General features: G+C 46.3%; 1 protein-coding gene across 1 annotated transcript in view; it reads left to right on the top strand.

The window, feature by feature from the left end:
• The first annotated feature begins 1,015 nt into the window (after window positions 1-1,015).
• LOC141093968 (uncharacterized) overlaps window positions 1,016-26,285 on the top strand; it is a 65,446-nt gene continuing 40,176 nt past the window's right edge. Inside the window, exon 1 of the mRNA XM_073579641.1 lies at window positions 1,016-2,125. Coding sequence (XP_073435742.1) covers window positions 1,016-2,125 — 1,110 coding nt within the window. The remainder of the gene's footprint in view (window positions 2,126-26,285) is intronic.

The raw sequence follows: 26,285 nt of genomic DNA, 5'->3' as shown, positions 1-26,285 counted from the left end.
TATGAAAATTGTCACCACACTTACCGGACACACTGACCTGTAATGAAGGCCTTAAGGTGGTATTCTCATTTCCAAGAACCTATCCCAAAAATCTAGTAGGTGTAAATATAATAGCAAATACCTCCAATTAGAAGTGTGGTATAGTTTTCCTGATTCTCTATGTCCCTTAGCCCATGTCCAGGGCATTGCAGTAGCTTAGTTGCTAGTGGTCATAACTATGGATACCCAACAGTTACTATATCAGTGTTCGTAACCATGGATACCTAAGCTAATGCAATGCCCTGCACATGGGGTGAGCAACATAGTCAGAAGAACTATACTACATGTTTCCTAATATTATTATTACACCTAATACTTATTGGGATAGTTGATCAGAGATGGGAATACTCATTTAAGAATCTTACATGTTTTTATGGTGTATATTTGTATCTGTTGCTATAGATTGTAATGTAATAACGCTTATATTTAATCCTCCCTTTATTGCTTCAAACTTTTCTGTGTTTGTGTATTATGTTTGTCGATTGTACTTTAGAGGTTCAGTACCATGGGATTTGTGAACAGGTGGCTCACCACTGTCTTAGGTCATAGTTTCATTATACTTTGAGTTGTATAAAATTATGTATATAAAATATAAGGCATTGATAATGAAAAATAATAAAATCAGTTTTATTCTTGGCAGGTGACTGTGGTGTCAAACCAGATACCTATGAAAAGCATGTCCTTATTCCAGCTATACCTCCAGCCCTTCAGAGCAAAAATCAGTCATCGGAGCCTTTTCAATCAGTCACCTATTTGGATTCATCACAGACTGTTAAGCAAAATGAAAGCAGCAAAAGTTATGTTGGACAGCAAATAATTCCCACAGAGAAGAAATCATTTTCCTGTTCAGAATGTGGGAAAAACTTTAAATATAAATCTAAATTGCTTACACATGAGAGAATTCACACAGGAGAGAAGCCATTTTCATGTCCAGAATGTGGGAAAAACTTTAAATATAAATCTAAATTGCTTACACATGAAAGAATTCACACAGGAGAGAAGCCATTTTCATGTCCAGAATGTGGGAAATGTTTCAACCAGAAAGCACATTTCCTTAGGCATCAGCGAAGTCACACAGGAGAAAAGCCATTTTCATGTCCAGAATGTGGGAGATGTTTTATCCAGAGATCAGATCTTCTTAAACATCAAAGAATACACAGGAGAGAAGCCATATCCATGTCCAGAATGTGGGAAATGTTTTATTCAGAAACCAGATCTTCTTAAACATCAAAGAATTCACACAGGAGAGAAGCCGTATTCATGTCCAGAATGTGGGAAATGTTTTATTCGGGGTCAAGATCTTATTGCACATCAAAGAATTCACACAGGAGAGAAGCCGTATTCATGTCCAGAATGTGGGAAATGTTTTATTCGGGGACAAGATCTTATTGCACATCAAAGAATTCACACAGGAGAGAAGCCATATTCATGTCCAGAGTGTGGGAAATGTTTCAACCAGAAAGAAAAGTTCCTTATTCATCAGCGAAGTCACACAGGAGAAGAGCCCTTTTCATGTTCAGAATGTGGGAAATGTTTTAACTGTAAGTCAAAATTGCTTACACATTACAGAAATCACACAGGGGAGAAGCCATATTCATGCTCAGAATGTGAAAAATGTTTCAACCATAAAACACGCTTCCTTATCCATCAGCGAATTCACACAGGAGAGAAGCCATATCCATGTCCAGAATGTGGGAAATGTTTTATCCAGAAATCAGATCTTCTTAAACATCAAAGAATTCACACAGGAGAGAAACCATATTCATGTCCAGAATGTGGGAAATGTTTTATCCAGGGACAAGATCTTATTAAACATCAAAAAATTCACACAGGAGAGAAGCCATATTCATGTCCAGAATGTGGGAAATGTTTTAGCCAGAAATCAACTCTTCTTAACCATCAAAGAATTCACACAGGAGAGAAGCCATATTCATGTCCAGAATGTGGGAAATGTTTTAGCCAGAAACCAGCTCTTCTTAACCATCAAAGAATTCACACAGGAGAGAAGCCATATTCATGTCCAGAATGTGGGAAATGTTATATTACAAGGTCAAAGCTTGTTGCACATCAGAGAACTCATACAGGGTAGAAACCATTTTTTATGTTCAGAATGTGGCAAATGTTATTCCTTTGAGTCATATGTTCAAATAAGGGAAATCAATCAGGCAGTAGAGTTCCATTTAGTTGACAAAGGGGTGAAACTGGATATACCAGTATTGTAAGCACAAAAGGGGCTTTTGCTGGAGGTAGGTGTCAATCCTGGCACCTTATAGCTCCTGGATTCTCAGCATAGAGGGATGTTAGAAAATGGTCTGTACTAGAAGGAATATTTTCTATTGGATTTGTAGGAATAGACAAGTATTTAAAAGGGTACAACTTGGCTCATCCCTCCATTCATAGACAACATCGTTTAACCCATTGCAAACTTGCACTGTGTGTATATATATATATATAGTGCCGCAGGAGCTGTGTTCCCGCAAACCACCATATAGATATGGCACTGTGATCAGGTAGATCAGTGAACTGTCATTATACAGTTGATGTCCCATCTGGGGATAATGGTTAAGAGTGAAAAAAGTTAATAAATTGTAAAAATATTTAAAAAAAAAAAATCACAAAATAAAGAGCAAAAAAAAATATTAATCTAATATATTTATGTTTAAAATAAAATATAAAAAGTACACAGATTTGGTATCGCCCATTGTGGAAAGACCCGACCTATAAAACTGTCCCCTTCAGTGAACACCATCAAAGCAAACAAAAATCAAAAACAAGGCAATAAACTGCTTATCATGATATTGCTGAACAATAGTGGAAAAATATGCAAAAAAAAAAAAAAAAGCCATCTACATAAAAATTGTACAGCTGATAACATCATCTTGTCTTGCGAAAAAACATGCTGCCATACGGGTCCATCAGCAGAAAAATTAACAAGTTATAGCTCACATGATAAAGCGATTCTTTTTTTGAATAAAAAATTTTATTGTGTAAAAGCACTAAAACAAAAAAAATATAAATGAGGTATTGCTGTAATCCTACTCGCACACCAAAATCATCCTATGTAACTGACCATAAAGCATTTTATTATTATACATTTTTTATAGCGCCATTTCTTAGATGGCGCTTTACATGTGAAAAGGGGCAAATATAGACAAGTACAATAAACATGAGCAATACAAGCCACACAAGTACAGAAGGAGAGAGGACCCTGCCCACAAGGGCTCACAGTTTACAGGGAATGGGTGAGGATACACTAGGAGAGGGTAGAGCAGGTCGTGCTGCGGTTGAGTTGACTGAGGATCACTGCAGGTTGTAGGCTTGTCGGAAGAGGTGGGTCTTCAGGTTCTTTTTGAAGGTTTCCATGGTAGGCAAGTCTGATGTATTGGGGTAGAGAATTCCAGAGTATGGGGGAAGCACAGGAGAAATCTTGTATGCGGTTGTGGGAAGAAGAGATAAGAGGAGAGTAGAGAAGGAGATCTTGAGAGGATCGAAGGTTGCGTGTGGGTAAGTACCGAGAGACCATGTCACAGATGCATGGAGGAGACAGGTTGTGGATGGCTTTGTATGTCATAGGGTTCTGAACTGGAGCCTCTGGACTATAGGAAGCCAATGAAGGGCTTGGCATAGGGGAGAGGCTGGGGAATAACGGGGAGACAGGTGTATTTGTCGGGCAGCAGAATGTAGGATGGATTGGAGTCGTGCCAGAGTGCTAGAGGGGAGGCCAGAGAGTAGGAGGTTGCAGTAGTCGAGGCAGTAGATAAGGGCATGCACTAGTGTCTTTGTGGTGTCATGGTCAAGGAATGCAAGGATCAGCTAAATATTTTTGTGTGAGACGGCAGGCGGAAGCTAGGGTTTGGATATGTGGCTTGAAGGAGAGGGCAGAGTCAAGGATCACCCCGAGGCACCGAGCATGCAGGACTGGGGAAAGTGAGCAGCCATTGACATTGATGGATAGGTCTGGTGGAGGGGTAGAGTGAGATGGGGGAAAGATTGAGTTCTTTTTTGTCCATGTTCAGTTTTAGAAAGTGAGCAGAGAAATACGGAAATAGCGGACAGACGTTGTGGGATTTTGGTCAGTAAGGAGGTGAGGGTCAGGTCCAGATAGGTAGATCTACGTGTCATCGGCATAGAGATGATACTGCAAACCGTGGGGTTCTATGAGCTGTCCCAGGCCGAAGGTGTAGATGGAGAAGAGTAGGGGTCCTAGAACTGAGCCTTGAGGCACACCGACAGGTGGTGAGGCGAGGAGGTGGTGTGGGAGAGGGAGACACTGAATGTTCAGTCTGTTAGATATGATGAGATCCAGGATAGGGCCAAGCCGGTGATGCCTAGAGATGAGAGAATCTTGAGCAGGAGGGAATGATCCACAGTGTCGAAGGCAGAAGACAGGTCCAGGAGGAGGAGGACAGAGTAGTGTCGCTTGCTCTTGGCGATTAGTAAGTCGTTAGTGACCTTAGGGCAGTTTCAGTTGAGTGATGCAGTCGGAAGCCTGATTGTAAGCGGACAAAGAGGGAGCAGGAGGGAGAGGTGGGAGGACAGTTCAAGATGGACATGCTGTTCCAGTAGTTTTGAGGCATAAGGGAGAAGAGATATCGGGCGATAGCTTGACACAGAGGATGGGTCAAGGGAGGTCTTTTTGAGGATTGATGTGATCGAGGCATGTTTGAAGGATGAGGGGAACACACCATTTGTAAGTGAGAGGTTGAAGAGGTGTGTTAGAGTAGGGATGAAGACTGTGGCGAGGTTAGGGATGAGGTGGGATGGGAGCTGGTCAAGCGTGCAAGCATGAATATAAATAGACCACAAAAAAAGCTTTAACCAAGGCCAGAGTAAAAAGTTCAAATGTTATTGAATATTGCATATAAAAAAACATAAGTCAGACACAATTCAACAGGTATCAGGAAAATAGAGGTGGGTACACCCAACCCAAAGAGGTGACAGTAACATACATGTTAAACCCTCAAGGCACAAAGTTTTTTGTATGGGTAATGTATTAGAGTGCAGGTACTAGCGTTGGTTTAATTAGTCCATGGTACATAGGTAATTATTTTGTAGAGATTAAAATAAAATGTGAAATTATATTCCAAGAATCAACATAAGGTTGAAGCAGACATTCGAACTCCCAGGCAAATAAACCAATACATAAATGAAGTGATAGGATGCATGATAACACTAGTCACATAACATAATGTCCTATAATATGGCACCACAATGGTGGTCACTATACATATAAAATACCAATGATATCAAATAATGCAATATAAGGAAAGACCTAAAATGTGGCACATGATTATTGCAAGAAGAAGGTATATTTACCTAGGAATGGTATATAGGGACCCACCACATCCGACGCGTGTTTTGATTGTAGATGCTTTGGAAGAAAACACACCTGCCAGACTACTTCAATGCCTTCAAACAAGCTACACTTGCCTTTAAATCAGCCCTCACCTCTGCTAAACAAACCTATTACAACCTTGTATCTTCATTAGCCCACAACCCTAAACAACTGTTCAGCACATTTATCTCTCTCCTCCGCCCACCACTGCCACCTCCAACTCCCCTCATCTCTGCTGAGGACTTTGCCACCTACTTCAAAAACAAGATCGACCAAACAAGGCAAACCTTTACAGTTCCACCACTCCAACCGCTCCACATACCAGACCTCTGCCCTTCCCTAATAACCTCCCTCTCCAACATCACTGAAGGAGAGCTTACTTACCTTTCCAAATCACGCCTCACCACCTGTGCACTTGACCCCATCCCTTCCCACCTCCTCCCCAACCTCACTAACATGATCATTCCAGCCTTATCCCATCTCTTCAACCTATCCCTAAGTTCTGGTACCTTCCCCTCTGCCTTCAAACATACCACCCTAACACCCATCCTCAAAAAATCAAACCTTGACCCAACTGCTATGCCCAGCTATCGCCCCATATCACTGATCCCGTTTGCTTCCAAACTCCTCAAACAGCATGTCCATGCTCAACTTTCCTCCCACCTTTCATCTAATTCCCTCCTTGACTTCTGCCCCCACCACTCCACTGAAACTGCCCTGATCAAAATTACTAATGACTTACAGCCAAAGCTAACAGACAGTTCTCCATCCTCCTCCTTCTTGACCTGTCCTCTGCCTTTGACACAGTTGACCACTGCCTACTGCTACAGATTCTTCCCTTGGCATAAAAGACATTGCCCTGTCCTGGATTTCCTCATACCTTTCTGACCGCACATTCAGCGTTTCCCACTCCCACACTACCTCATTCCACCCCCTCTCTGTTGGAGTCCCCCAAGGCTCTGTCTTGGGGCCCCTACTTTTTTCTGTCTATATTCTTGGCCTAGGACAACTCTTAAAGTCCCATGGCTTCCAGTACCACTTGTATGCAGATGACACTCAGATCTACCTCTCTAGCCCAGATGTCACCTCTCTGCTGTCCAGAATCCCAGAGTGTCTATCAGCCATATCCTCCTTTTTCACCTCTCGCTTCCTAAAACTCAACGTAGACTAAACTGAACTTATTATCTTTCCTCCATTTCACGTATCTTCCCTACCCAATCTATCTATTATGGTAAGCGGCATCACGCTCTCTCCCGCACCTGAAATTCGCTGCCTCGGAGTAACTCTCAACTCTGCCCTGTCCTTCAAATCACACGTCCAAACTCTTGCCACCTCCTGTCGCCTCCAACTCAAAAATATTTCCAGAATCCGTCTCTTCCTCAGTCCTCAATCTACTAAAACTCTTGTACATGCCGTCATCATCTCCCGCCTTGACTACTGCAACACTCTCCTCTGTGGCCTCCCTGCCAACTCTCTTGCACCACTCCAGTCTGTCCTCAATTCTGCTGCCTGACTAATCCACCTCTCTCCTCGCTACTCCCCTGTCTCTCCCCTCTGCAAATCCCTCCATTGGCTCCCAATTCCCCAATGATTCCAATTCAAACTACTAAAGGCCCCTTTACATTTAGTGATGCACCAGCGATCCCGACAACGATACGACCCGGTCAGGATCACTGGTGCATCGCTAAATGGTCGCTAGTGAGCTGCCACACAGGCAGATCTCAGTGATGCAGCGGTCGCTACTTACCTGTCAGACGCGGCGATGAAGACGTCCTCCAGTCCGCGTCGCTCGTCGTCGCCAGCAGGAATCGCCTGACGAGAAATGGAGCTGCGCGATCAACGACAGACAGCGGGGGAGCCGGTCAGAGGTAAGTATCACACATAGCGATATCGCTGCTGCGTCACCAAATCGGTGATGCTTTAGCGATATTGTTAGCGATATCGCTATTTCTAAAAACCCCCTTAACACTGACCTATAAAGCCTTCCACAACCTTTCCCCTCCCTATATCTCTGAACTAATCTCCCAATATCTTCCCTCACGTAATCTTTGATCCGCCCAAGACCTACTCTCCTCTATACTTATTTGTTCCTCACACGACTGCCTCCAAGATTTCTCCCAAATATACCCCATCCTCTGGAATACCATGCTTCAACATGTCCGATTATCCACCACCCTCGGATCCTTCAAACGGAACATGAAAACCCATCTTTTTAGGAAAGCTTACAGCCTGCAATGACCATTCTGCCGCCTCACCACCGCCTGAGCTACTGCCTCATCACCACCAGAGCTGCTGCACCCCCGACCTTCTGTCTCTTCCCCACTATCCCGTAGAATGTAAGTCCGCAAGAACAGGGTCCTCTCCCCTCTGTACAAGTCTGTTATTGTAAATTTGTTTACTGTTAACGATATCTATAACCTTGCATGTAACCCCCCTTCCCATGTACAGCACCATGGAATTAATGGCGCTATATAAATAATAATGCTAATGCTTTGTCCAGGGGTGGTTGGGTACGGGCCAATCAGCGTACTTTTAGTCAGGTGTCCCTTATTCCCACTGAGTTTGAGCGCCAAACATTGCTGGTATACAGGGCCATGTTGACGCTGTAACCTAAGTGATCGAATCACTTGGGCCCACCAGCATAGTGTCACTGCCAGAAGTGATGCAGTACCATCATTATAGTTACAAAGATCGGTGTCTAACATCCAGAGATCAGGATTTCCGACCAGAAGTTCAAACACATAACCCCCGGAAGTGATGCGGTGGCATTATCGCAACAGGGATTGGCGTCTCGTATCTGAAAGTCAGAAGCGTACAGACCATCTCGGCTGAAGAGGTGTGCGCCGGAGTGAGAATTGTCAGTACGTCGCTTCATATTTACCAGTTATCAAACATGACGGCCTGTGCGATAATTGGTGCTAAAGACGGTGTTGGAAAAGAAATAGATATAATTATCTTAATCCAGCACATAATAGTCGCAAGTTGGGAACAAAGTGTAACGGAACCTATAATATGCTAAACATTTATTGTTATAATTATATCTTTGGATGGACAAACATCAATTAAGTTAAATTATATAAGGAAAAAAATAGAATATATATATATTATTCTAAGGACTCCTGCCACTGACAGTGGTGAGCATATATGCATATATGTGCAAGGTAAAAGGCTAAAGGGGCCCAAAGCCCTGTGGAATTATTGTACTATAAATGTGACCTGATCAAACCATATTAATGGACAATAAATATAAATGTACATTCAAAGTGTATCATTATACTAAAACATGCCATAATCGAACCATATTAGTGGACAATAAATATGAATATCCATTTCAGGAGCACATGTGTTATAAGAACTAGATAGTTAATCTAGTATTGAAAAGTGAGTGGGATATGCCATTCAGTATTATTAATTTAGTTTTTTTTTCACACATCCCATATAATGAATTAACATAATTTTTCGGTGTCCATGACAGCCCATCCTGTATATTGCAATAAAGTGTGCAGAAAAAAAATCACGAGCGAAGTATAATGTTTCATTGATGTACAGCGGGTAAAAGAATATAGGAACTAAGGGAAGACCTATACAAATAATAGAAATACAAAAGAGCAAGATAAAAATAAATAACATAATAAAAGACTAAAAACAACCAGCATCCAACAGACCGGTTAAAAGAAACTAGAAGACAGCATGAAAAAAGGGATGAGCAATTGGTACGGGGTGGTTTATTCGGATGGCAAGGATACGTAACTATTGTGAGCATTTAAGCCACGTGGTGTTATGGTATCCAGCTTGTATATCCACCTTGCTTCCTTTTGTGCAAGTAAACATTTCCAATTACCCCTCTAGGGCTAATAAACACACTATCTATATCTTTCACTACCAAGCCCGTAGGATCACAATTATGTGTTGTTCTAAAGTGGTATAGGTATCACAGTCCGTTTCAGAATTGGCACCTTCTATATCAAGAACACGTTCCCGTACTCTCCTACGGAGCTCCCGTGGTGCCATGCCCACATAGATGAGCCCACAGGGGCATGTAACGTGGTATATAATGGCTTTTGTGGCACAGCATATACTGTGTGTGATTGTATATTGCTTGTCTTTCTTAGAATTAGTAAAATCCCTCGTAGTAGCAATGTTCTTACATGCAACACATTTACTGCATTTTGTACAACCCCACATTGGGCCTTTGGAGTGAAAAATGAGACGTTGGTTCTCACCTTTGTGGTAACTATGGACCAACTGTGTTCTCAGACTTTTTGATTTTCTGAATGTTATTGCTGATGTTTGTGCTGCAAATTTAGAAATAGTCTCATCAAGGAGTAAAATGGACCAATGTGTCATGATTAGTGTTGAGCATTCCGATACCGCAAGTATCGGGTATCGGCCGATATTCGCTGTATCGGAATTCCGATACTTAGTTCCGATACTTTTTTCATATCGAATACCGGAATCGGAAGTTCCCATAATGCTAGGAGCCCGCTCGATTTGATTCAGCCAATGGGGATCCTCAGAAGTGTGGGCACAACCTGTTAGGCATGTAGGCATGTTAACTACTGGCATGGCTGTGATTGGCTGCTGAAATGATGTCATGATGCACTATAAAAACCGCTGCAGCCGCCATTTCTGGTCACTGCTGTGAATTCAGTTAGGGACAGGCTGCTGTTGAAGACTGTGAGGGACAGTTAGAAAAAGCGATCATCAAAAATATCTTTTGCTCTACCCAGGCTACATAATCCACCACTGTTGCATTTTTGTAGCCCAGCAGCACTGTTTTAATAGCTGTCTGCAAGGGCTGTGTGAGTGCAGACCCACGCTGTGTAGTGTGTCCTGCAGGCACATCTGCTTGTAGGCCGCCCAGCGTGTGTCTCTGCCTCATACACATTTTTCTTTTATTGCTGCTTTTTTTTTCTCCTCTATAGTGTGCTTCCATACGTATCCATATACGTTGGTTGCAAACACTAAAGGAGTGGAGAGCGGAGCCTTTCAGCATCCTTTCAGTGCTATAGCCCATTTCTCTGCACTGTTTTTGGCTGTCTGATAGGTCTCTGTGTGTGAGTGCAGCTCACGTTGCAGTGTGTTCTACAGCCACCGCTAGCTGTAGTCCGCTCAGCGTGCGTCACTGCCTCATACATAGTCCTTTTTTTGCAGCTAATTTATCCAGATTTTTGTTCCTATATTAGTGTGCTTCCATCCACATCCATTGTCATTGGTTGGTTGCAAACACTATATAGGATTAGATAGAGGAGCCTTTTTGCTGGCTTGTGCCCTTCAGGGCCAGCCAGACTAGTATCACCCTATTTTTTGGAGCCTCATCAATTGCATTGTAGGTTAGCTTCCTGCATTGTAATCGCTCCAAAATGTTTGTGATACTATAGCTTTCAAACTTTGATCACATCCTTTTCTCCCCCCCCCCAAAAAAAAGGAAATAAAGTTCACCAAACACTCCACTTTACAGTTGTGTAGGCCACATTAGATGATATTAAAGTGTAGTACACACACTCTTAGCCAAATTAGTGTCTCTTATACTGGTTAGCAGGTGTTCAGGAATAAGAACACTAAGCCACCCCTTTTTTACTTTTCTGCCTATCTTTATCAGTCTACCAAGATGAAGAAGGCAGGGAGTAAGGCACGTGGTCGAGGCCGTGGAGTTTCAGCAGGGAGAGGATGGGGGGATTCAGCAGGGAGAGGACGTGGGGATTCGGTGTCTGCTGCGGCCACCAGTTACCCGGCATCCCCCACTTTTACCAGGCAACAGTCCTTCATGCGCAGCTTTGTAGGACCTCGCCGTACCCCACTGCTGCGTGACGAACAAATTGAAGCCGTTGTCGGATGGATGGCAGCTAACGCATCCACTTCAATGACTTCCGCATCCTCCCAAGGCCAGAGCACTGAAGAGCAACCATCTGTCTCTTCACCACCTGCCAAATTGCCCAGGCAGTCTGAGAGCCCTGGACAGGAGCAATCTCAATCTTTACTTCTGTTCTCAGAATCTGTTGGCTTGGAAAGAGGTGGCCAGCCAAGCAGCATTCTAGAGCGTGAAGAAGAGGGAGTATGCAGTGATAATAATAATATAATAATAATCTTTATTTATATAGCGCCAACATATTCCGCAGCGCTTTACAGTTTAACAGTTTCAAAACACAAGTCATAAGTAACAACGTTAACAATGCAATAATTGAAGCAGAATAAGACGAAATGAGACGACCCTGCTCGTGAGAGCTTTCAATCTACAATGAGGTGGGGGAGATACAGAGTACAGGGGTGAATTTACAATGGTGTATTTACAATGAAGGTCCAGCCATCTTGAGGGAGTGAAGGATGGATGGAGATAGTGAATGGGCTACACACGCACACTTACACAGAGAATTACTTTGATCAGTGAACGTGATAGGCCGCTCTGAACAAGTGTGTTTTGAGGGAGCGCCTAAAACTATGCAAATTGTGGATAGTCCTGATTTCTTGGGGTAGAGCATTCCAGAGCATAGGAGCAGCACAGGAGAAGTCTTGGAGTCGGGAGTGGGAGGTACGGATTAGTGCAGAGGTTAGTCGAAAGTAATTTGCAGAGCGCAGCGATCGGCTAGGCCGATAGACAGAAATGAGGGAAGAAATGTAAGGGGGTGCTGCACTGTGGAGAGCTTTGTGGGTGAGAACAAGTACTTTGAATTGGATCCTATAATGAATAGGCAGCCAATGTAAGGACTGGCGAAGAGCGGACGCGTCCGAGTACCGATTAGCGAGATGGACGATCCTGGCCGCTGCATTAAGTATGGACTGGAGGGGGGATAGTCGAGTGACGGGGAGGCCAAATAATAGAGCATTGCAGTAATCCAGGCGGGAGTGGATCAATGCAACAGTGAGGGTTTTTGTTGTTTCCATAGTGAGAAAAGGGCGGATTCTAGAGATGTTCTTTAGGTGTAAGCGGCAAGAGCGGGCAAGAGATTGTATATGGGATGTGAAGGAGAAATTGGTGTCAAACAAAACACCCAGACAGCGTGCCTGCTGCCGGGGTGTTATTGTGGTACCATCCACGGAGAGGGAAATGTCAGATTTAGGGAGGTTAGTAGACGGCGGGAGCAGAAGTTCAGTTTTAGAGAGGTTGAGTTTCAGATAGAGAGTGGACATGATATTGGAGACTGCGGACAGACAGTCACTGGCGTTCTGTAGTACAGCGGGGGTGAGGTCGGGGGAAGATGTGTATAGTTGTGTGTCATCAGCATAAAGATGGTACTGAAAGCCAAATCGGCTGATGGTCTGTCCAATTGGGGCCGTGTAGAGAGAGAAAAGAAGGGGACCAAGGACTGAGCCCTGAGGTACCCCAACAGCAAGAGGAAGAGGAGATGACATGGAGCCAGAGAACAAAACACTGAAGGAGCGGTCAGAGAGATAGGAAGAGAACCAGGAGAGAGCAGTGTCCTTAATGCCTAGTGACTGGAGCCTAGAGAGTAGGAGATGGTGGTCAACAGTATCGAAAGCTGCAGATAGGTCAAGAAGAATGAGCAGAGAGTGGTCACCGTTACGTTTTGCTGTCAGAAGGTCATTGGTCACTTTGATGAGTGCAGTTTCAGTCGAATGTAAGGGGCGGAAGCCAGACTGTGAAGGGTCTAGAAGGGAGTGAGTGGAGAGGTAACGGGTAAGGCGGGAGTAAACTAGGCGTTCCAAAAGTTTAGAGATGAAAGGGAGATTGGAGACTGGTCTGTAGTTGTTTGTGCAGGATGGGTCGAGAGCAGGTTTCTTTAGTAATGGAGTAACAATGGCGTGTTTGAAGGAGGATGGGAAAATGCCCGAGGAGAGGGAGAGATTAAAGATTGTAGTTAGGTGGGTTGTGACGACTGGAGAGAGAGACTGGAGGAGATGTGAGGGCATGGGGTCGGTAGTGCATGTAGTCAGACGAGAAGAAGAGAGGAGTCTGGAGACTTCTTCTGTGATGGGATCAAATGTGGAAAGTGAGCCAGGGGAGATGCAGGAAGGGATGGGAGTCACAGCACTTGGTGGTTGGGAGCAGATTTCTTGACGGATATTATCTATTTTTTCTGTAAAGTGGGAGGCCAGTGATGCGCAACTGCTTTGACCCTCTGAATCTGAAGAGGCGGGTGGGCCAGTGCCTATTGTCAGCACACCTCAGTGCTCATCTGATGATGATGAGACTCAGTTGCCAATTTCTGGTGCGTACGGTGCTGGCGAGACAACCCAGGACCAGCCGGTGCTTGAAGAGGGGAGTGGAGATGATGAGGTCCTTGACCCATCATGGCGTCAGCCACAGGAAGGTGGTGGGAGCAGCTCTGAGGAAGAGATTCCCCGAACGGCCAAAAGAGGAGGGAGAGGGCGGGGGCAGACTTGGTTGCCTGTAGCCTCCACTTTGGGACCCGTGAGGAGCAATCCTCTTCCAAAACACAAAATGGGCGCTCCCAGGACTTGCAGTGCGTGGTCTTTTTTTGACACAGTTGCAGATGACATTTGCTTTGTCAAATTCAAGCTGTGTCATCAGAAAGTGAAACGAGGGAAAAATGTGAGCAACCTCAATACCACAAATATGTGGAAACGTGCGTACCAAGCACGAGGTGGAGTTACACAGACACACTGAAGATGTAGGCCAACCTTCAGCAGCACCTACCACCTCTTCAGCTCGTGTTGGGGCCTCTTCCTCCAGCTCACACACAGCTGGTTCGGTTTCCTCACTGGAACGCCATGGAAGAACCACAGCCACTGTTGTCCAGAGACCCAGTGAAATTCCACCCACTGAACCACGTTCGCAGTCATCAGCACACTCCCAGGTCACTCATCAGCAATCGGTAGCACTGGCATGGGAGAAAAAGCGGCCATACTCGGCAAACCATCCCCGAGCACTGGCTCTGAATGCTGGCATTGCCAAACTACTGGCCCTTGAGATACTGTCATTCAGGCTGGTGGAGACTGACACCTTCCGGAACTTGATGTCATTGGCAGTTCCACAATACAATGTGCCCAGCCGCTTTTATTTCAGCAGGCAAGCCGTCCCTGCCCTGCAAAAGCATGTGGAGGGAAAAATTAAAAATGCGCTACTAAACGCCGTCAGTAGCAAGGTCCACCTGACCACCGATGCGTGGACCAGTAGCCATGGACAGGGACGATACCGTTCCCGCACTGCCCATTGGGTCAATGTTGTGGAGCCGGGTACAGATCTGGAGAGTGGCTCTGTACGTATTCTGCCAACTCCAAGGACTGCAGGAATGCAGTCTGTACATATTGAGTCCTCCTCCTACTCTAGTTCCTCCGAATCAGCACTGCATGAGCCTGTTAGGCCAGATATGAGCACAGGTGTGGCCAAACGTCAACAGACCGTCCTTAAATTAATTTCTTTGGGGAATCGGAGCCACACAGCACAGGAGCTCTGGAATGCCATCAAGCAGGAGAGCGATGTGTGGTTTGTGCCTGCGAATCTCCAGCCAGGTTTGGTAGTGAGTGACAATGGCCGAAATCTAGTGGCAGCTCTGGGCCTAGGCAACTTCACATACCATGTCTGGCACAGGTGCTCAATTTGGTCGTGCAGAGCTTTCTGAGGGACTATCCGGATCTTGATGCACTGCTGCACAAGGTTTGCCTAGAGTGTGCTCACTTGCGGCGTTCCAGCATGGCAAGATCGCGCATTGCATCTCTGCAACGCCGATTCCGCCTGCCAGAACATCGCATCATATGTGACCTCCCCACCAGGTGGAATTCAACGTTACATATGTTGGAGCGGTTGTGTGAGCAGCAGGCAGCAGTAATGGAGTACCAGCTGCATCAGGCGCAAACAAGTCGCACTGTGCGCCGGACACACTTCACCACCACTGAGTGGGCCACTATGAGGGACATCTGCCAAGTTTTGCGTGCCTTCGATGACTCCACGCGGATGGCCAGTGCAGATGATGCACTAATCAGCATGACTGTCCCCCTCATCTGTCTACTTCAAAAAACCTTACAAGCACTAAGTGAGGAGGTTTTTGAAGAGGTCGAGGATGAGGAGTCAGAAATGCCATCTGCTTCTGGCAAGTCTGCGCAACGTGCTTCCACACAAAGGCCCAGGCAGGGGACACTTAGTGAGGAGGATGACGAGGAGTCAATGGAGGAGGAGGAGGAACACATCTCTCCAGAGGAGGGAGGTACACAAGGCTCTAGTAGTCAGTGTGTACAGCGAGGGTGGGGTGATGCTGAGCAGGCAGAGATGCTGCCTCAAGCTGGGGACAGCGTTTCCGGTCCAGTTGACAGTCTGCAGCACATGGTTGATTTCATGCTGCAGTGCTTGTTAAATGACCGCCGCATCGCCATCATTCTCCACACGGCTGATTATTGGGTGTACACCCTCCTAGATCCTCGCTACCGGGACAACTTACAAAGCCTCATACCACAGTTGAACCGGGAGCGAAAAATGCGGGAGTACCAAGAAACACTTGTGCAGGCCATCATGTTCTCCATTCCCCCCGCAAGTGTTGCTGGTAGTGCTTTTCAAAGCAGCCATGTGGGTAGAGGCAGTGGAGGAAGCTCTGCACAAAGAGGTAGCAGAGGCAGTGCCGCAGGACAAGGCAAGGCCAGTATGGCCCAAATGTGGAAAAGTTTTGTGGGACCGCCACAAACGGCTACACCATCACAGACGGCTCCAGTCAGCAGGAGCAACGTTTCCGTCAGATGGTGACAGACTACTTGGCTTGCCCTGTTAGTGTACTCCCAGAAGGCTCTTCCCCGTTCAAGTATTGGGTCTCTAAGCTGGATACATGGCCAGAGCTTAGCCAGTATGCATTGGAGGTGCTGGCTTGCCCTGCTGCCAGTGTATTATCGGAATGTGTCTTTAGTGCTGCAGGTGGTGTGGTAAGAGACCGTCGCACGCGACTATCGGCCGATAATGTTGACCGGCTTACTTTTCTGAAAATGAACAAGGCCTGGATCTCACCTGAATTTGCCAGTCCTCTTCCAGAATAAATAATTGGCTGGCAACAGGATCCAGGTCTCCTGTTGTGTTCATGTTTCTATGACCTGAACTTTATTTCCTGGGCTACAGCAACGCCCGTTGTTGCTCAGAAGTGCTGTCCACACAGACAAAACTCTCACTCATGTGTAAGTGGGGTTCAGTAACGTCAGCTGATCCCCTGCTGTGTGTATGGCAAAGTGTCCTGCTCCCTCCACAGTCAAACAACCTCAGATTTACACCTGGCTCCAAGTAGGCCTCGGCCTACTACCTGATTTTCCCTGGGCTCCGACACCGCCAGTTGGTGCTCAGAAGTGCTGTCCGCACAGACAAAACACTCGCTCATGTGTAAGTGGGGTTCGGTAACGTCAGCTGATCCCCTGCTGTGTGTACGGCAAACTCTTCTGCTGCCTACAACTTCTGACTACTGTTGTGAGTTCATTTTCCCCTTCACTACTGAGGCCCGAGGAACTCCCTCTTCTGGTGAAGAAAGGTAGTGAGCCTGATTGTCAAACACCTGGGGCTGATGATGATGACTGGCTGAGTGGAGTTAATGACTGGATATAAGGCTGCCGACGCCCTTCTGGCCTGCGGGTGATTTCTCTTTGGACTTCTAGGAAACCAGTCTGATTCCTGCTCATCTAAAGCTAAGATTTCTGCTTTGCCTTTTTGCATTAGTGTTTTGTTTTCCTTGCTTTTCTGGATTCTGCCATTCCCTGCTGGGGTGAGCTGAATCTCCTTTTGCCTGTTGCTCTGTCTTCAGAATATTCCTGAGTACTGACGTAGCTTTTTTGAAGCCTAGCGTCTTCAGGGCCTTTTTTACTGTCAGTTTGTTGGCTCTTATTTTCATAGGGTTTTTCACGGATTGCAGAGAGCAGCCTTCCTGTCCTTTCCTATCTAAGCTAGCATGGGCCCCATCTTTGCTCAGTCTATCTTTCTGTCTGTGTTTTGTTCTTTCTTCTTGCTTCACCGTCATTATATGTGGGGGGCTGCCTTTTGCTTTGGGGTCTGCTCTGGGGCAGTTTAGATTTCCCTTTCTGTCTTTAGGCTATGTAGTCCTCCGGCTGTGATCGAGGGGCCTAGGGCATCGTAGGAGCCCCCCACGGCTACTGCTAGTTGTGTTGATAGGTTCAGGGGTCTGCAATCCGATAGCTGCCAACTTCTCTGGTTTTCTGGACTTAGCTAGCATTTCTATTTTTGCCTCCTACGGTGACTCAATCATAACAGAATCACCCGCCATACCGCAGATTCTAGGGTACTCAATAGCAGGAAAGAAGTGTATAAAAAAAAAAAAAGTGTATATTTTTTCCTCTATATCTCTGAGGCCGTAGGGGGAATTTTTTTTTCTCTCAATGGAGATAAAGCAATTGTATGATCGTGTGGAGCAGCTCGCTGCGGAAGTGCGGGGAATTTCCGCCTACCTTGCTCATTCATATGCTGCTGAACCAAAGATTCCTACACCTGATGTATTTTTGGGGGATCGGTCTAAATTTTTGAATTTCAAAAATAATTGTAAATTATTTTTTGCCTTGAAGTCTAACTCGTCAGGGAGCTCCGTGCAGCAGGTTAAAATTGTCATCTCTTTGCTGCGTGGCGATCCCCAGGATTGGGCGTTTTCTTTGTAACCAGATGATCCTATTCTGACTAATGTGAACGCATTTTTTCAGGCCTTGGGGTTGTTGTATGACGAACCTAATGCCATTGATCAGGCTGAAAAGACCCTGCTGGCATTGAACCAGGGTCGTGATTCTGCAGAATTGTACTGTCAAAAATTCCGAAAGTGGGCAGTACTTACTACCTGGAATGATAATGCCTTGGCTGCTCTCTTTCGGAAGGGGTTGTCAGAAGCCATAAAAGATACTATGGTGGGATTTCCTGTTCCCTCTGGTCTTGACGATTCTATGTCTTTAGCCATTCAGGTTGATCGGCGTTTACGCGAACGCAGAGCTGCACGAGAGGTGTTGCCACCTGTTGAACAGATGTCTGAACCTATGCAATGTGATAGAGTTTTTTCCAGAGAGCAGCGTCAGGAGTTCAGAAGGCGTAATAAGTTGTGTTTTTTCTGTGGAGATGCCTCAAATATTATTTCTGTCTGTCCTAAACGCGAGAAACGCTTTGCACACACGTTTTCTGTTGGTGGTGTTCAACCTAAGTTTCTTCTGGCTATTACTCTGATCTGCTCCCTGTCCACATTTTCCGCCAAGGCTTTTGTGGTTTCGGGAGCAGCTCTAAACCTAATGGACTTGGATTTTGCTAAACGTTGTGGATTTCCGATGACACCTCTGCAGACGCCTATCCCTTTGAGGGGGATTGATGCTACTCCTTTGGCTAAAAATAAACCTCAGTTTTGGACCCAGGTGGTAATGCGGGTCGCCCCAGACCATCAAGAAAATTGCAGGTTTTTGGTGTTACATAATCTGCATGATACTATTGTTCTGGGGTTTCCCTGGTTACAAATTCATAATCCAGTTTTGGATTGGAAATCTGTGTCTGTGGTGAGTTGGGGTTGTCGGTGTGCCTTTACTGAGGCTCCGGTGTTTTCCACCTCTCCTCAGTCGCATGATGTTCCTGATTATTTGGCGGACTTTTATGATGTATTTAGTGAGAATGAGTCTGCGTCTCTGCCTCCTCATAGGAGTTATGACTGTGCTATTGAACTGAGCCCGGGGTGTAAATTTCCCAAGGGTCGGCTCTTCAATTTATCTGTACCCAAGCACGAGGCTATGCGATCCTATATCAAGGAGGCATTGGAGAAGGGTCATATTAGACCATCCTCGTCACCCTTAGGTGCCGGTTTTTTTTTTGTAGCCAAAAAGGATGGATCATTAAGACCTTGTATTGATTATCGTGCTCTCAACAAAATTACTGTTAAATATCAGTATCCGTTACCCCTGATTTCTGATCTATTCTCCAGAGTTAAAGGTGCTTGCTGGTTTACCAAGCTTGACCTCAGGGGGGGCGTATAATCTTATTCGCATTAAGCATGGGGATGAATGGAAGACGGCGTTTAATACTCCGGAGGGACATTTTGAGTACCTGGTGATGCCTTTTGGGCTCACTAATGCCCCTTCTGTCTTCCAGTGCTTCATGAACGATATTTTCCGAGATTTTGTCGATAAATTTTTGATTATCTATCTGGATGATATTTTGATCTTCTCCAAGGATTGGGATTCTCATGTGGAACATATTCGGACTGTGTTCCGGATCTTGAGGGAGAATTCCCTGTATGTCAAAGGATCTAAATGCCTTTTGGAGTACAGAGGATTTCTTTTTTGGGATTTATTTTGTCCCCGTCAACTATTGAAATGGACCCGGCCAAGGTACAGGCCATTTACGATTGGGTTCAGCCCACTTCTTTGAAGGCCCTCCAGAAGTTTTTGGGTTTTGCTAATTTTTATCGGAAATTTATAGCAAAATTTTCTAGTATTGCCAAGCCATTGACTGATTTGACTAAGAAGGGTGCTGATGTGTTAAATTGGTCTCCGGAGGCTGTTTCTTCCTTTCAGGAGCTGAAGCGAAGATTCACCTCCGCCCCGGTTTTGCAGCAACCTGATGTCTCACTTCCATTCCAGGTAGAGGTGGATGCTTCTGAGATTGGTGCAGGAGCTGTTTTGTCCCAAAAGGATCCTGTAACATCTAAAATGAATCCCTGTGCTTTCTTTTCCCGAAAGTTCTCTCCATCTGAACGTAACTATGATGTGGGGAATCGGGAACTGTTAGCCATGAAATGGGCATTTGAGGAGTGGAGACATTGGTTGGAGGGAGCTAAACATCAAGTCGTGGTCCTCACTGACCACAAGAATTTGATTTACCTAGAGTCGGCGAAGCGCTTGAACCCTAGACAGGCTAGGTGGGCCTTGTTTTTTACACGTTTTGATTTTGTGGTTTCTTTTCTTCCTGGAACTAAGAATGTCAAGGCTGACGCCCTCTCTAGGAGCTTCTTTGCTGATTCTCCTGTGGTGACCAAGCCTGCTACCATCTTAGGCGAAGGGGTAGTTCTTTCTGCCATCTCGCCCGATTTGAGACGTGCTCTGGAAAAGTTCCAGGAGGACAAACCTGAGCGTTGTCCCAGTGGAAAGTTGTATGTTCATGACCAGTGGAAGAAGAGAGTGATGTCTGAAGTTCATTGCTCTGCTTTGGCTGGTCATCCAGGTATTTTTGGTACTAGAGATCTGGTGAGTCGGTCTTTTTGGTGGCCCTCCTTGTCTCGTGATGTCAGGAATTTTGTGCAGTCCTGTGGGACGTGCTCCCGGTCTAAATCGTGTTCTCGCTCTAGTGGGTTGTTGATGCCTTTGCCTGTCCCCAAGAGGCCATGGACCCATATTTCAATGGATTTCATCTCTGATATGCCTGTCTCTCAAAGGATGACTGTTATTTGGGTGATTTGTGATAGGTTCTCTAAGATGGTTCATCTTGTACCACTTCCTAAGTTGCCGTCTTCCTCTGAATTGGTGCCCCTGTTTTTACAACAGGTGGTTCGCTTGCATGGGATTCCTGAGAACATTGTATCTGACAGAGGAGTCCAGTTTGTGCCTAGATTTTGGAGAACTTTCTTTTCCAAGCTGGGAATTCAGTTGTCCTTCTCCTCTGCTTTTCACCCTCAGACCAATGGGCAGACAGAGAGAACAAACCAGACCTTGGAGTCATATTTGAGATGTTTTATTTCTGCTGATCAGGATGATTGGGTTTAATTTTTGCCCTTGGCCGAATTTGCTTTAAATAATAGAGCTAGTTCTGCCACTTTGATGTCTCCTTTTTTTTGTAACTTTGGGTTTCATCCTCGATTTTCTTCAGGGCAGGTGGAGCCCTCTGCCTGCCCAGGGGTTGACACTGTGGTGGAGAGAATGCACCAGATCTGGGACCAAGTGGTGGATAAGTTTTCTCTCTCCCAGGAAAAGGCCCAGCGGTTTTCCAACCGACATAGGACCATTGGTCCCCAATTTAAGGTTGGTGATATGGTGTGGTTATCATCAAAAAATATTGCTATGAAGGTGGCTTCTCCTAAGTTTAAGCCTAGATTTATTGGACCTTACAAGATTTTGGAGATTATTAATCCGGTCTCCTTTCGTTTGGCTCTTCCTGTCACATTTAAAATCCATAATGTGTTCCATAAATCTTTATTGAAGAGGTTTGTTGAACCTGTTGTTCTGGGGGTTGCACCTCCAGACCCTGTATTGGTTGAAGGTAACATGGAATATGAGGTAGAGAAAGTACTGGATTCCCGTCTGGCTAGACAGAGACTCCAGTATCTGGTTAAGTGGAAGGGTTATGGTCAGGAGGATAATTCCTGGGTCTCTGCCTCTGATATTCATGCCAAAAGATTGGTGCGTGCCTTTCATCGGGCTCACCCTGATCGCCCTGGTGGCGTGGTTGAGGATTCGGTGACCCCTCCTCAAGGGGGAGGTACTGTTGTGAGTTCATTTTCCCCTTCACTACTGAGGCCCGAGGAACTCCCTCTTCTGGTGAAGAAAGGTAGTGAGCCTGATTGTCAAACACCTGGGGCTGATGATGATGACTGGCTGAGTGGAGTTAATGACTGGATATAAGGCTGCCGACGCCCTTCTGGCCTGCGGGTGATTTCTCTTTGGACTTCTAGGAAACCAGTCTGATTTCTGCTCATCTAAAGCTAAGATTTCTGCTTTGCCTTTTTGCATTAGTGTTTTGTTTTCCTTGCTTTTCTGGATTCTGCCATTCCCTGCTGGGGTGAGCTGAATCTCCTTTTGCCTGTTGCTCTGTCTTCAGAATATTCCTGAGTACTGACATAGCTTTTTTGAAGCCTAGCGTCTTCAGGGCCTTTTTTACTGTCAGTTTGTTGGCTCTTATTTTCATAGGGTTTTTCACGGATTGCAGACAGCAGCCTTCCTGTCCTTTCCTATCTAAGCTAGCGTGGGCCCCATCTTTGCTCAGTCTATCTTTCTGTCTGTGTTTTGTTCTTTCTTCTTGCTTCACCGTCATTATATGTGGGGGGTTGCCTTTTGCTTTGGGGTCTGCTCTGGGGCAGTTTAGATTTCCCTTTCTGTCTTTAGGCTATGTAGTCCTCCGGCTGTGATCGAGGGGCCTAGGGCATCGTAGGAGCCCCCCACGGCTACTGCTAGTTGTGTTGATAGGTTCAGGGGTCTGCAATCCGATAGCTGCCAACTTCTCTGGTTTTCTGGACTTAGCTAGCATTTCTATTTTTGCCTTCTACGGTGACTCAATCATAACAGACTACCTCTGATTTAATATGTTCTCTGATTTGCCCTCTGTCTCCACTCTGTTTTGAGTATTTCCTCCGGCCTACAACACCGCCTGTTTCTGCTCTCAAGTGCCGTCTGCACAATCCACACTTGTTCCTGTGTTACCTGGGTCCTGTAACATCTGCTCATCTCCAGAGGTGAGCACGGCAATGTCTCCTGCTTTGTCTACATTCCCACTACTTGTAGTGGAAATGTGGACAGAGCAGGAGACATTGCCTGACTCACCTCTAGGGAGAAGCTGCTGTTACAGAACCCCAGTAACACAGGAACAAGTGTGGGTTGTGCAGACGGCATTTCAGAGCAGCAACTGGCGTGGTTGGAAGCCAGAGGAAATACTCGAAACAGAGTGAAGACAGAGGCCTAATTGGAGTACGTTGACAGTTAGTAGTAGTCTAGAAACAATCGCAAACTGCCACCAAGTAGGCCTCGGCCTACTACCTGATTTTCCCTGGGCTCCGACACCGCCAGTTGGTGCTCAGAAGTGCTGTCCGCACAGACAAAACACTCGCTCATGTGTAAGTGGGGTTCGGTAACGTCAGCTGATCCCCTGCTGTGTGTATGGCAAAGTGTCCTGCTCCCTCCACAGTCAAACAACCTCAGATTTACACCTGGCTCCAAGTAGGCCTCGGCCTACTACCTGATTTTCCCTGGGCTCCGACACCGCCAGTTGGTGCTCAGAAGTGCTGTCCGCACAGACAAAACACTCGCTCATGTGTAAGTGGGGTTCGGTAACGTCAGCTGATCCCCTGCTGTGTGTACGGCAAACTCTTCTGCTGCCTACAACTTCTGACTACCTCTGATTTAATATGTTCTCTGATTTGCCCTCTGTCTCCACTCTGTTTGAGTATTTCCTCCAGCCTACAACACCGCCTGTTTCTGCTCTCAAGTGCCGTCTGCACAATCCACACTTGTTCCTGTGTTACCTGGGTCCTGTAACATCTGCTCATCTCCAGAGGTGAGCACGGCAATGTCTCCTGCTTTGTCTACATTCCCACTACTTGTAGTGGAAATGTGGACAGAGCAGGAGACATTGCCTGACTCACCTCTAGGGAGAAGCTACTGTTACAGAACCCCAGTAACACAGGAACAAGTGTGGGTTGTGCAGACGGCATTTCAGAGCAGCAACTGGCGTGGTTGGAAGCCAGAGGAAATACTCGAAACAGAGTGAAGACAGAGGCCTAATTGGAGTACGTTGACAGTTAGTAGTAGTCTAGAAACAATCGCAAACTGCCACCAAGTAGGCCTCGGCCTACTACTTGATTTTCCCTGGGCTCCGACACCGCCAGTTGGTGCTCAGAAGTGCTGTCCGCACAGACAAAACACTCGCTCATGTGTAAGTGGGGTTCGGTAACGTCAGCTGATCCCCTGCTGTGTGTACGGCAAACTCTCCTGCTGCCTCCAAATTCAAACAACGTCTTATCTTAAACTGCCTCCAAGTAGGCCTCAGCCTACAAAATGACTGTCCCTGGGCTCCAACATCATCAGTTGTTTGGAAGTGCTGTCCACACAGAAAAAAACACTCGTTCATGTGAAAGTGGGGTTCGGTAACGTCAGCTGATCCCCTGCTGTGTGGAGGGCAAAGTGCTGCTGCCTCCAAATTGTAACTACTTCAGATTTAAACATTCTCTGATTTGGCCTCTGTCTCCACTCTGTCTCTAGTATTTCCCCTGACCTCCAGCACCACCAGATCCTGCTCACAGTTGCCGTCCGCACATTCCACACGTGTTCCTGTGTTACTGGGGTTCTGTAATGTCAGCAGATCCCCCAATGTGTGTCCGCCACTGTCTCCTGCGCTGTCCACCTTCCCACTGCAAGCGGTGGAAATTTGGACAGAGCAGGAGACAGTGGCAGACACACATCAGGGGCTCTGCTGACATTACAGAACCCCAGTAACCCAGGAACACGTGTGGATTGGGCAGACGGCTGCTGTACGCATAAACTGGCGGTGTTGGTGGTCACGTGAAATCCTGGAAACAGAGTGGAGACAGATGCCTAATTGGAGCACGTTGACAGTCTGTTGTAGCTTACAAACAATCTAAAACTGCCACCACGTAGACCTCGGCCTGCACCCTGATTGTCCCTGGGCTCCAACAACGCTAGTTGGTGCTCGGAAGTGCTGTCCACACAGAAAACCACACTTGTTCATGTGAAAGTGGGGGGTCAGTAACGTCAGCTGATCCCCTGCTGTGTGGAGGGCAAAGTGTCCTGCTCCCTCCAAAGTCAAAATACCTCAGCGTTACACCTGGCTCCTAGTAGGCCTCGGCCTGCACCCTGATTGTCCCTGTGCTCCAACAACGCTAGTTGGTGCTCGGAAGTGCTGTCCACACAGAAAAACACACTCGTTCATGTGAAAGTGGGGTTCGGTAATGTCGGCTGATCCCCTGCTGTGTGTACGGCAAACTCTCCTGCTGTCTCCAAAGTCAAAATAACTCCGATTTACACCTGGCTCCTAGTAGGCCTCGGCCTGCACCATGATTGTCCCTGGGCTCCAACAACGCCAGTTGGTGCTCGGAAGTGCTGTCCACACAGAAAAACACACTCGCTCATGTGAAAGTGGGGTTCGGTAATGTCGGCTGATCCCCTGCTGTGTGTACGGCAAACTCTCCTGCTGCCTCCAAAGTCAAAATAACTCCGATTTACACCTGGCTCCTAGAAGGCCTCGGCCTGCACCATGATTGTCCCTGGGCTCCAACAACGCCAGTTGGTGCTCGGAAGTGCTGTCCACACAGAAAAACACACTCGTTCATGTGAAAGTGGGGTTCGGTAACATCGGCTGATCCCCTTCTGTGTGTACGGCAAACTCTCCTGCTGCCTCCAAAGTCAAAATAACTCCGATTTAAACCTGGCTCCTAGTAGGCCTCGGCCTGCACCATGATTGTCCCTGAGCTCCAACAACGCCAGTTGGTGCTCGGAAGTGCTGTCCACACAGAAAAACACACTCATTCATGTGAAAGTGGGGTTCGGTAACGTCAGCTGATCCCCTGCTGTGTGGAGGGCAAAGTGCTGCTGCCTCCAAATTGTAACTACTTCAGATCTAAACATTCTCTGATTTGGCCTCTGGCTCCACTCTGTCTCTAGTATTTCCCCTGACCTCCAACCCCGCCAGTTCCTGCTCACAGTTGCCATCCCCGCATTCCATACGTGTTCCTGTGTTCCTGGTGTTCTGTTACGTGAGCAGATCCCCCAATGTGTGTCCGGCACTGTCTCCTGCGCTGTCCACCTTCCCACTGCAAGCGGTGGAAATTTGGACAGAGCAGGAGACAGTGGCAGACACACATCAGGGGCTCTGCTGACATTACAGAACCCCAGTAACACAGGAACACGTGTGGATTGGGCAGACGGCTGCTGTACGCATAAACTGGCGGTGTTGGTGGTCACGTGAAATCCGGGAAACAGAGTGGAGACAGATGCCTAATTGGAGCACATTGACAGTCTGTTGTAGCCTACAAACAATCTAAAACTGCCACCAAGTAGGCCTCGGCCTGCACCATGATTGTCCCTGGGCTCCAACAACCAGGGCTGTGGAGTCGGAGTCGTGGAGTTGGAGTCAGAGTCGGAGTTAGTTTTGGTTGGAGTCGGAGTCGGTAGAAATGTACCGACTCCGACTCCAGCTTTAAAAAAAAATGTATTAATATTTCATAATTGAACTTTCATATGAATTTTATAAATGTTACTCAAATATATATGTTCTATCAAACTATGAACAACAGTGATAAGCAGTTCTGCTGGAGATAGAGACATTTCTTACTTC

The sequence above is a fragment of the Dendrobates tinctorius genome, unplaced genomic scaffold (genome assembly GCF_039654945.1).
Source record: "Dendrobates tinctorius isolate UK_male_01 unplaced genomic scaffold, ASM3965494v1 ptg000063l, whole genome shotgun sequence".
In the NCBI taxonomy this organism is placed as follows: Eukaryota; Metazoa; Chordata; class Amphibia; order Anura; family Dendrobatidae; genus Dendrobates; species Dendrobates tinctorius.
Note: the sequence above shows the minus strand (reverse complement) of the source record. Positions and strands in the feature narration are given on the sequence as shown.